General features: G+C 41.5%; 1 protein-coding gene across 1 annotated transcript in view; it reads right to left on the bottom strand.

Annotated features, from left to right (window-relative positions):
- Positions 1-599: 599 nt before the first annotated feature.
- antxr1c (ANTXR cell adhesion molecule 1c) overlaps positions 600-12,350 on the bottom strand; it is a 62,641-nt gene continuing 50,890 nt past the window's right edge. Inside the window, exon 18 of the mRNA XM_036573355.1 lies at positions 600-2,665. Coding sequence (XP_036429248.1) covers positions 2,426-2,665 — 240 coding nt within the window. The 3' untranslated portion in view covers positions 600-2,425. The remainder of the gene's footprint in view (positions 2,666-12,350) is intronic.

Raw genomic sequence — 12,350 nt, 5'->3', positions numbered from 1 at the left:
GTAAGAATGTTAAACAGAAATCATTGGATTCATAATTCAGACTTTGTGATATTACATTTTTGCCATATCGCCCATTTCTACGATGTCTACAACACAAATATGTTCTTATATATGGAATGTTGATGATGGAAAATAGCAATAAATGTGAACCATTCTGGGGACTATTTTGCCACCTCACACGGTGCATGTATCCCTCCACCATGAATGCATTTTAAGGCCAAAATCTTCTATCATAAAACAATGTCTCACACCGAACTCTAAAGGCTCCCTCATATAAAGTTATTACATGAAACGGTAGTAACTTTCTGTGAGGGAGCTTTTAGAGGTGGACGTCTGGTTCCTATCACCACCACTGTGAACAGTTCTGACTCGGTAAGTTTTTCTAGAACAGAGCGTTTCACACCAAACCACTCTGAACCACTCTGAACCGCTCTGAATGACTTGGCATCTTATTATAAAAAAATCTTCATATATCTTATCCCACCTAATTATGCAGAAATTTTGACAAATTGGTGGAGTTGTCCTGCAAGGAGCAGGTATGTCTTCTTTTTTCTTAGAAATGTAATTGAGTTGAGAATGAAGACCATGAGACACAGATAAAAGCTCGGAAGATGACCTTTATTAATAACGTATAAAAAGGAAAACAGTTTATGCGCCTTTCTCTAGTTGCATCGACACTGCTGTTAATAGGCGATACTAATCTGAAAGACAGTATGACTATGACTTATCATTCTCGTATCACATAATACAGCAAACATGATGTCAAATTTAATGAAAAAGGGGAGGTAAACGAATGAAATCACAAATTAACTGGCAACATGGTTCGCAGTAAACGAGAGAAATCACCTCACTAACTAATTACATTGCACTTTCAGTTAATTACAGTCAATGACACTTTGAACGAGTGCTTGTTTTGTCTGAACGCTGACCGAAGGGTTCGACAGTGTAAATCACATCTGGGGGAAACACAATATAGAACAAAAAAGTGTGAAACAGATCGTAATAACAAAAGAACTGCAAAAAGAGAATGGTAGAAGAGATTTCTTCGGATCGTTACATGCACAGTGTCCTGCTGTTTACAGTGGACACCTTGTCGTATTCAAGTCCCTTACGTGCTCTAGCTGGGGGGATAATAAATTAGATACTGTGAACTGCCCTGCAGTCGTGATGTGTCTGATGATGTTGTTACGAAAGGAAGCGAATATCAAAATACAGTACAGTTGTGGGAATATAGAACATTTTACGATGACAAATGTTGACCCGACTGCATACGTTAAGAGGACTCACTATGGAAAAGAAGCAAAAACAACAACAACAAAGCCGTAATCGGACCGTTCGTGGACTCCGTCTCCACACCTGCAGCTCCTCGGCCGTCCCTCATTGGACGGCGACCAACTTACTTAGGAATTGCGCAACGTACCAAAAGCATCTGAGACATTTTGATAAAATGTGACTTCCGAAAGCGCGCTACCTCTGGACACCTGCGACTTACGATACGTTCTTACATCACCTGTCCGTCTTCTGGACAGGCTAACCTGAGACAACCGGTACAATTCATTTCTGGTGGGACAAACGAGGCCCACCCGAAGCTACGATGAACGCGATCCACTTGCTTATAAGCCTTTTGATAAAACAAAGCCATATAGTCGATTTAAACGGACGGGTTTAAACTGCATTAATAGTACTGTATTCATTGTTTTTAGCGTTAGCGCTAACAGGCAATAAGAAAGAGGGGATCTTTTCATCTACTCTAAAACAAATTTACCCAGTTTTCCAGTTTCCCCCCAACCTTACCTCAAACGTAGTCGATCAGCCAGGACACGTTTGGTGTCCGAAGTTTGCTTCTTTAGCTTTAGCACTGGAGCTACAAGGCTAATGTAGCTAATGAGCAATGGAAGCTTATTAGCATCATGCAAACTCAAGCGAGTCTTGTTTCTTGCTTAGGTGGTTTCTGACTCACTGTTGTCAGTAAAATCTATAAAAATGAGACATTTTATAGCTGTTTTAAACCTATTTAGCTATGCTAACATGCTAATTGGTGGGGGCACAAGCTTCTATCACTTGTTAGCATCATTAGCATCTGAAAGTAAAGAAGCAAAGATGCTAAACGTGCCTACAGGCGGACTACGTTCGAGTAAAGGAGAAAACTACTAATAGAAATGAACTGTCGCTGTAATTGACTCTGCTGGTGTTCAGTAGTTGATATTAACATTCCTTTACTGCAGTTTATGTTTTGATATTGTTACAATAATTTTTATTATCTTTTTTTTTGCTGTCCAGCAACAAACCACATACCGGAGGCTACGACCAAACCCTGACACTGATAAATATCATCGTTTGTGTTATTATTCTATGGTGAGAAGAGCATATTTTGGCTGGATAAATGAACTGCATTGAACTGTGCTGGTGCTCTTGCTGTGGGGTCTCAGGGTCTGGGAGGGGGCCGGGCTGGAGGGGGGCAGGGGGGGCCGGGCGGCGCTCTGGCCGGGGGCGGTCCCGGGGCCGGCTGGGCCTGGGGCGGTCCTTTGGGCGGCGGGCAGTGTGGAGGTGGGCTCACGGGGTTGGGGGCTGGGCGGTAGTCCGGCGGGGGTGGAGGTGGGCCCTGGGCGCTTGGCTGGGCTTTCGCTGCCTCCTCTTTCACTCGTGTGAAGTTGATGCATCGACCCTGAGGAGAGAGAGAAGAGGGAAAGCGTTCACCTCGGCTGACGGTTCTTGTTCTAATAGTTACTGCTATAATATTCAAATGTACAATCACACAAAATTACTCAGACAAAAGAACATCACATCCATGTGTTTCTGTTCAAACAATCAAATCTACATAACATATAACCAGATTACAGTTAAAAAGGAAACAAACAATTAAGACTGATGCCACCATCAGGTGAAATGAAGAACTGCAGTGTACTGGCTGGCAGGCCACTAATAACACACTCTAAAACAGAAGCTATGGGCTGATTAAAACCTGTCCGCGGGCCGCATTTGGCCCTGGGGCTGGACATTGGGTACCCCTCTGGTAAGCACAACATTAGAGTAATTATTAGGCATCTAATAAAACAAATTAATAAAAAAAAAATAATGAAAATAGTACTGGAATATTGCTGCATTTGTGCTCATCGGAAGGTTGAATATTCCCGAAGGTTAACTAGCAAATACAACTTCACTCCACTTGGGTGTTAAAAAGCACACAGATCTAATAGAAGGTAAAAGGATGACAAAGAAAAAGCACTGTTGAAAAAGTCAGTGTTCAAAAATGAAACTTGAACATTTCTTTATAAAAACAAAGCTGTTAACATGGAGACTGTCCCTCTCTTTGGTGCAGCAGCATCAATGCTGTGTTTACATGTTGGTGTTGAACGCAGCCGTGCAAATGATGCCACGGTACAACATGCCAGCGGTATCTTCTAATGCTGCATTTTCTCCATTTATCCATCTCTTCTTAAAGCCTCCTTTAAAGGCTCTTCATATATCATGATCCTCATATGTTTCATATCTAAATGCTCCGTTATCTTCATCACTACTTTCCAAAACCGCTGCAGCAGCTTCAGCAGCTGTAAACTCTCTGCACGCTGTTTCACATGAGTCTCCGATGTGGACTGAATGAAGAATGAAGGGATTCCGGCGTGATGGTCAGTCCGTAGTGATTTCCTGAGTGTCCATCGGTCAGTTTCACACAGAATGTAGACGGACACACCAATCCACCAGTTCCACACGGTGAGAGGCAGATGACGTGTATCTCAGCCCCTCTTCATAGGCTCATAACTCCGGATGTGAGTCTCGTATGATCTCGTGATAAGATGGAATGGAAAGGGCGACTCTACAGATTCAGGAAGTGTTTGAACTGGATTTCTGAGCTGGATCATCACAAAGATACAGACACAGATATAGAGACAGAGAATTTGATGTGCGGGCGAGTTTATGGACTCCAGAGGATTAACCTGAAAGCCCTTCATGCAGCAAACTGGGGTTCGACTCCTCAAACAGACTCACCACGCTACACTGAAAACAGTCCTTTGGCAAGACTCCTAACTCCACATTCGGCAACATGATTACATGTTGAGTCGCTCTGGATAAAAGCGTCTGCACAAACAGTAGCGTATATATATACACAATAAAACAATACACCAAGCTTTTTCTGTACTTTTCCATTCGAAAGTGGCCAGAAAATTATATTTCTCTTAAAAAAATGTGCTTTATTGAATATTATTATTAACGTCACTTCAGTAATGGGATTGCTCTCTGCTTCCACTGGCCGAATTCCAGCAGGCGTTTATTACCCCTGCCCTATTTTTTCCAGCGCATGCTGTGGCAAGGACACATTGCTCTCGTACTCCTTTTCTCTTTTTCTCTCCAATCCGTCTGTCTGGCTCATGCTGGCTGGATCCCTGTGAAAACCACAGAGGAATTCACCCCAACTTGTAAATTATGGGTGACAGAAAAAACTTCAAAAAAAAAATCTCCCATTACCAGTCGCTGAAATCCTCTCAAAAAGCTGAATTTTCTCAACAGTCTGGCCAAATTTACACAGTTCCCCCTCATCTGAAACGCAGCCAATCACGTTTGGCGTCCTAAGCTGGTCACTGGAGCTGCGAGGCTAATGTTAACCCACGCTAACTGCATTCCTAAACCACACAATCCGTGTGGAACTGTTCTGTGATCAATTATAGACACGATCGTGTGATTTCCGACACCGTTATCCATAAACACGAACTAAATTACATCATATACACACTTAAAAAGATGGTTCTGCAGGGGATATTTACTAAAGGTAATGGTTCTATATAGAACCCTGAACACTCAGTGAACCATTTGACCACTTAATGATTCTCTGCAGGTTGAAATGGTTCTTCAGACTGATGAAGAATGTGTTGCATATGGTTCTACATAGCATCAAAAAGGGTTCTTCTATTGTATCAAGCTTGACAGCGTCTCATAGGCAGAACCTATTCTGGTGCTATATAGAACCATATACAGCACATTCTCCATCAATCTAAAGAACACTTTGACCATGCAAAGAACCATTTAATCATGAAATGGTTTCCACATAAAACTCATGGTTCTAAACAGAACCATTTGCTCTAATAAAGAACCCAACATCTTTTTTTGAGTGTAGGAATAGAAGTTTTAGTGCTACATAGAACCCTACACAACAAATTCTCCACGATGAGGTCTAAATAGAACCTTTTGTATGCTAAAATGGTTCTTTGCATGGTGGAAAGGTTCTTCAGATTGATGGAGAATGTGTTGTATATTGGTTCTTTATAGCACCAAAAAGGGTTCTTCTGTTAATACAAGTTTGACAATGTAACAAGAGCAGAACCCTTGTTAATGCTATACAGATCCATATAAAGCTCACTGACTTACTAGGTTCAGAGGCTGATCTCCCACAAAACTACACTTCCCAGAGTGCAACTGTGGACCACATGACTGAAACATGATTCTTCTACTGTTACATTGTTAAGCTTGTCATAATGGAAGAACCATCTTTGTTGCCTTTTCAAAAAGGTTCTATACAAACACATCTACAGCACGCTGTCCATCGATTTGAAGAACCATTTCGCAACGCATAGATCACTTTGATCATGCAAAGGGCTCTTTTAGTGTTCACGGTTCTATATACAACCATTTTCTTTACTAAAGAACCTTTGAAGAACCATCTTTTTAAATTGTAAACACTACACGACAGATTACATTATTATTTTTACATATTTAGAAATATTTTAGAAATGTTGCAGCCACCACTTTTAAACAAGAAGCAGACGATTTGCCATTTCTCCAGGGGAATTTTCTGAATTGCATGTCCAGTTGCACAGAAATTATGTTGCATGCAACTAACAACGTGCAGCTCGCTGCATGAAAGTTCCACCGTGTAAAGCCAGTTTGAGAACTCCAAAGAGAAAGAAGTGACCCGACTGGTGATGCAAGAAAAGCCTCTTATGCATTACTGTCCTCCACAGTGAACGTCTGAAGTGTGTTTGTGTAGGTGTTTGTTTTCCTTCATGGCACAGAGACAAATATGTCTGTGCAGCGTGACCTCCTGACCTCCTGACATGCCTGCAATTATACACAGTCTGTTCTTAGCCTCATGATGACGTGCTGGATGTTTGATGTGGCCCTTTTGTGAAGACATCTCTGTGGATGACCTCATCTCTTTACCCTCCACCAGTCTGCCGGACCGCGCGCGTGTAACCCGAAGCCTGTAATTAGGGTCCCGAAGCTCGGCCCTCCGGGTTTAACGTCAGGGAAGCTGATGGCGGCGCATAACTGAGAGCCTGTGTAGCTGAGCGCAGATGAGAAAAGCAGACCGGGGCGAGATAATGACCTGCTGCAGAGCTGAGACACTGCGAGCATGAACGCTTAACCCTTCAGGAGCCGAGCTTTCACTGTACCACTCCAATGTACTACATACTTATTACATACTTATACCATAGCAACTGCATAGCAACACCTTAGCAACCATCTGGAAAACCAAAGCAACCACCTAGCAACACCTTAGCAACCACCTGGGATACCATGGCAATCACCTAGCAACACCTTATCAACCACCTGGGATACTGTAGCAACCGCCTAGCAACACCTTAGCAACCCGTCTGGAAAACCAAAGCAACCACCTAGCAACACCTTAGCAACCACCTGGGATACCGTAGCAACCACCTAGCAACAGCTTAGCAACCACCTATGACACCATAGCAACCACCTAGCAACACCTTAGCAACCATCTGGAAAACCAAAGCAACCATCTAGCAACACCTTAGCAACCACCTGGGATAATATAGCAACCACCTAGCAACACCTTAGCAACCACCTGGGATAACACAGCAGCCACCTAAAAACACCTTAGCAACCACCTGGGATACCACAGCAGCCACCTAAAAACACCTTAGCAACCACCTGGGACACCACAGTAAGCCTTCAGCAAAAAATGTTATGCAACGAGTTACAGTAACATTTCATTTTCTCTCTAAATCAACATCTTCGGGTTTCCTTTCATCAGTTTTGATGTCAATAAGTGACAAAAACATAATGAAACAGTAAAGGACGTTTTTTTCTGTGCACGCTATCAAAACTTCTCATCAAACTCAAATCATAAAATATCTTTAAATGTGCTGTGGGCTGGATGTTTGTTCCAGTGAAGTACGAGTCAGAAATTATTCATACAGCATTGCACGGATGGTGTAAATAACTGTGTAATTACATTTAAATAGCAAAAACAACAGTACTAGTTGTAGACTTCTAAGGCTTTACACGGTGAAACTTCCATGCAACTAGTAAGCAACAATGTATCCATATAACCTAAAAGTTACATGACACAACTCAAAAACAGTAAGACACCTGATTCCTCCACTAGTTAGCCAAATCAGCAGCTCTCATTTTTATTAACCCCTTATAATCCCAGTCTTATTACACACTATGGCTTATTATTCAGTAATTACAGGGACTTCAGTGCAAACTGGCTGATTCTTAGATTGTAGAAGTGATTGGGGGGGCCTGGCCACGTCATCTGCGACATGTTATTTATGTTTACATATTTGCAGCATTTTTATTTTTTTGCATCACTTTTCCAGCTATCATTGCCACTCTTTTTTCTATATCTGTGTATCTATCTTTTATCTCTGTATCTCTGAGTGTTTACTATCTATTTAAGTTTGTAATGTGTTCTGTGTATATTAAGCCTTTATAAATGAATGTTTAAGCAGTACATCGTCCAATAAACCAGCATCTTTTTATTTTTTGTCCATTGATCCGGCGAAATGAATTGTTTGAAACTATGTAATTCGACATGACCTCATTAAGTGTTTTCTGCATTTTAACAGGCCGTTTCATGAAACTTGTTTCACGAAACTGAGATGGGTGCAACTGTTGCAGCTTAGTTTCATATGAGTTGTAGGACATTTTACATATGCTCTAGTGCAAATTAGTTTCCTGTAGGTTTCAAGAAACTAAAGTTGCATGTAAGTTTCAGCCTGAGCGATCAGTAATACTGCATTCCTTCTATGATATGGAAATGAAGACCACTCGAAAGTCTTTATGGGAACATTTCGCTGCCTAAGGCCAGGCTTCTGTGAATGGTGCCATTTAACACTGTTGCTACGGAAACCCAGATGGTGACAAAATACATTGAAATATGGCTGTAAAAGACAGTGGGGGGGGGGCTTTTATCAGTCTGGCCTCAAATGCCAAGTGTTGTAATGGTTCAGGCCTCAAAGTCACGAGCAAAAAAATGATCAGCATTTACCGTCCAAGACCGAGAAAAAAACATGAACATATTTTCAAAGAGTTCTGACACAGAGCTGCCATCGCTGTTTTCCATTTCTACACCTTAACAACCACCTTGGATACCATGGCAACCACCTAGCAACACCTTTGCAACCACCTGGAACACCACAGCAGCCACCTAGCAACCACCTGGTATACCATAGTAATTGCCTAGCAACACCTTAGCAACCACCTAGGATACCGTAGCAACCACCTAGCATCACCTTAGCAACCTCCTGGGATACCACAGTAACTGCCTAGCAACACCTTAGCAACCACCTGAGACACCATAGCAACCATCTACCAACCACCTGGGATACCACGGCAACCACCTAGCACCTGTTTCCATTTCTAACAACGGACTGAAACTTGCTTAGACTACGTGATGCATCTAGAACTTCCAGAAGGACTTCTTTCTCACGGAATTCCACCCATTGTAAATCGGAGCGTGATTGGTTGATTCCTCTGTTACTTCCTAATTATGTTGTTAGTTAACTCCTTAAATGTTCAGGGCCCAAAGTTTTATTACACAGTTCTATATCAAAATAACAGCTCAACTAGTTAAAAAAGAATCAGCATAAAAGCTGTTTAAGGGTCCAGTAGTAAAGAAAATGGTTCTACATAGCATGAAAAAAGGTTCTTCTATTGTTACGATATTAAGCTTATTAGAACAGAAAGAACCCTTTTTGGTGCTATGTAGAACTCAAAATATGTAAACAATGTAGTACGACTGCATTCCTTGGAAACGAAGACTGCTCAAAAGTCTTTATGGGAACATTTCGCTGCCTAAGGCCAGACTTCTGTGAATGATGCTATTTAACGCTGTTGCTATGGAACCCCAGATGATGACAAAATACACTGAAATATGGCTGTAAAAGACAGTGGGGGGGACTTTTATCAGTCCTACAGGAATCTAAATTAAATGTAAAGTGTCCTACGACTCGTATAAAACTAAGCTGCAACAGTTGCACCCATCTCAGTTTCATGAAATGGCCTGTTAAAATGCAGAAAACACTTTATGAGGTCATGTTGAATTACATAGTTTCAAACAATTGATTTTGCCGGATCAATGGACAAAAAATAAAAAGATGCTGGTTTATTGGACGATGTACTGCTTAAACATTCATTTATAAAGGCTTAATATACACAGAACACATTACAAACTTAAATAGATAGTAAACACTCAGAGATACAGAGATAAAAGATAGATACACAGATATAGAAAAAAGAGTGGCAATGATAGCTGGAAAAGTGATGCAAAAAAATAAAAATGCTGAAAATGTTGAACCGTAAATAACATGTCGCAGATGACGTGGCCAGGGCCCGCCCAAATCTACATCTCTTTTTGACTAAAAGTTCTAGATTTGCCACTGACTGTAAATATGAGTCATAGTGTAACAGGTTTCAGTCAGTTGTTAGAAATGGAAAACAGCGATGGCAGCTCTGTGTCAGAACTCTTTGAAAATATATTCATGTTTTTTTCTCGGTCTTGGACGGTAAATGCTGATCATTTTTTTGCTCGTGCCTTTGAGGCCTGAACCATTACAACGCTTGGCATTTGAGGCCAGACTGATAAAAGTCCCCCCACTGTCTTTTACAGCCATATTTCAATGTATTTTGTCACCATCTGGGTTTCCGTAGCAACAACATTAAATGGCACCATTCACAGAAGCCTGGCCTTAGGCAGCGAAATGTTCCCATAAAGACTTTCGAGTGGTCTTCATTTCCATATCATAGAAGGAATGCAGTATTGCTGATCGCTCAGGCTGAAACTTACATGCAACTTTAGTTTCTTGAAACCTACAGGAAACTAATTTGCACTAGAGCATATGTAAAATGTAAAGTGTCCTACAACATAGAACATGCCCTACATATGAAACTAAGCTGCAACAGTTGCACCCATCTCAATTTTACGTGAAACAAGTTTCATGAAACGGCATGTTAAAATGCAGAAAACACTTAATGAGGTCATGTCGAATTACATAGTTTCAAACAATTGATTTCGCCGGATCAATGGACAAAAAATAAAAAGATGCTGGTTTATTGGACGATGTACTGCTTAAACATTCATTTATAAAGGCTTAACATACACAGAACACATTACAAAATTAAACAGATAGTAAACACTATATAGAGATAAAGAATAGATATAGACACACACACATATATATATATACGTATCTATATAGCAAAAAGCAATTTTAGCTGGAAAAGTAATACCAAAAAACAATAAAAATGCTGCAAATATGTAAACACAAATAACATATCGAAGATGATTTTACACATTATTAACCCATTAAATGGCCAGGGCCCACCCAAAGTTTTATTAACCCTTAAAGAACCATCTTTTTCAGAGCGATAGTGTAAAATCAATCAAAAATATGGCAATTTGGTGAAGTTGGCACACAGTAGATCTGCCTTGTATCTACAGGAAAAGTTAGCTAACAAGCAGGTAAAAAACAGAAAACTCTCTAGCCAGCTATCTTGCCCAACTATTAGTTGCCCCAAATTCATATCGTAGTTAGGTTGCCTGTTGATCCCTCAGAATTCTGAATAAAACTGCTTTTTAAATTTCAGTGGTTTCTGACTGACTTTGCTGAGCAGTCAAGGCAGCGCTGGGTTAGAGCCGCAGCAGCAGCACCTCCCGCCGGTCCTAGCGCTCTGCTAACTCAGTGTACTGTTTATACTTCGGAGATGTTGTGGCATGGCTGATTAATGAACGAGTCTATGAACTATTGATGATGTAACTGATAATGTGTATTTATTTAAAGGGCTAAAGAAGATTTGGGAGGGTTAAAGCCCCCTAAACCTCGACTAGCGACGCACCTGCAGTTTTCCTATGGCACGCACAGCCGCCAACCACTCTGGGGGCAGATTTTAATCACAAACATCACAAATGCATCACCGGCCGCTCGGTAGATAAGACGGGGTTAAGCGGTTCTGTGGAAAGCTAGAGGGAGAAACGCAGAGGACCGAGTCTGCATGCTCTCTGAAAGTAACTCGAGACGGGAAACGATGCCAATTTCATTTGTTTTCCATACTCAGAGAGAGAAAAAAAGCAGGTCTGGGCATTCTTCTGCCCTCTCGTCACCGACCGCAGATGAAGGGAGCGAGCCATGCCATTACACGAAAGGGCGGAAATGATTCTCTCGGAATAAACTCTGCATCATGTAACCTTTCACATGTGTGGACAATTAAAGTAACAGTTCGGAGAAAAATAATCCCAGTTGCAGAGTCGAGACATGCTGGGTTAAGTTTGCTTCTTTAGTTTTGTCCTGAAGCTACGCGGCTAATGTAGCTAACAAGTAGTATTTATACACCAACAATTAGCGAGGTGCTAACTGCTAACTGCGGTCTATGGTTATATATACTGTTACTATACACTATAAAAATCTGTTCATCAGTTCAACCTAAAAAAAAATACTGGTTTACTCAACTCGAATTACTTTGATTGAACGAATCATTCATTCAAAGTATTTACATCGGTCAGGCATAACATTCTGACCACCTCCTTGTTTCTATGCTCATTGTCCATTTTATCAGCTCCACTTACTATATAGGTGCACTTTGTAGTTCTACAGTTACAGACTGTAGTCCATCTGTTTCTCTGATACTTTGTTAGCCCCCTTTTACCCTGTTCTTCAGTGGTCAGGACCCCCATGGACCCTCACAGAGCAGGTACTATTTGGGTGGTGGATCATTCTCAGCACTGCAGTAACACTGAAGTGGTGGTGGTGTGTTAGTGTGTGTTGTGCTGGTGCGAGTGGATCAGACACAGCAGTGCTGCTGGAGTTTTTAAACACTGCGTCCACTCACTGTCCACTCTATTAGACATTCCTACCTCGTCAGTCCACCTTGTAGATGTAAAGTCAGAGACGATAGCTCATCTGCTGCTGCACAGTTTGTGTTGGTCATCCTCTAGTCCTTCATCAGTGGTCACAGGACGCTGCCCACAGGACGCTGTTGGCTGGATATTTTTGGTCGGTGGACTATTCTCAGTCCAGCAGCGACACTGAGGTGTTTAAAAACTCCAGCAGCACTGCTGTGTCTGATCCACTCGTACCAGCACAACACACACTAACACACCATCTCCATGT

This window comes from Colossoma macropomum, unplaced genomic scaffold, assembly GCF_904425465.1.
Source record: "Colossoma macropomum unplaced genomic scaffold, Colossoma_macropomum, whole genome shotgun sequence".
NCBI classification, from domain to species: Eukaryota; Metazoa; Chordata; class Actinopteri; order Characiformes; family Serrasalmidae; genus Colossoma; species Colossoma macropomum.
The sequence above is the reverse complement of the archived record's forward strand: the minus strand, read 5'-3'. Positions and strand labels throughout refer to the sequence as shown.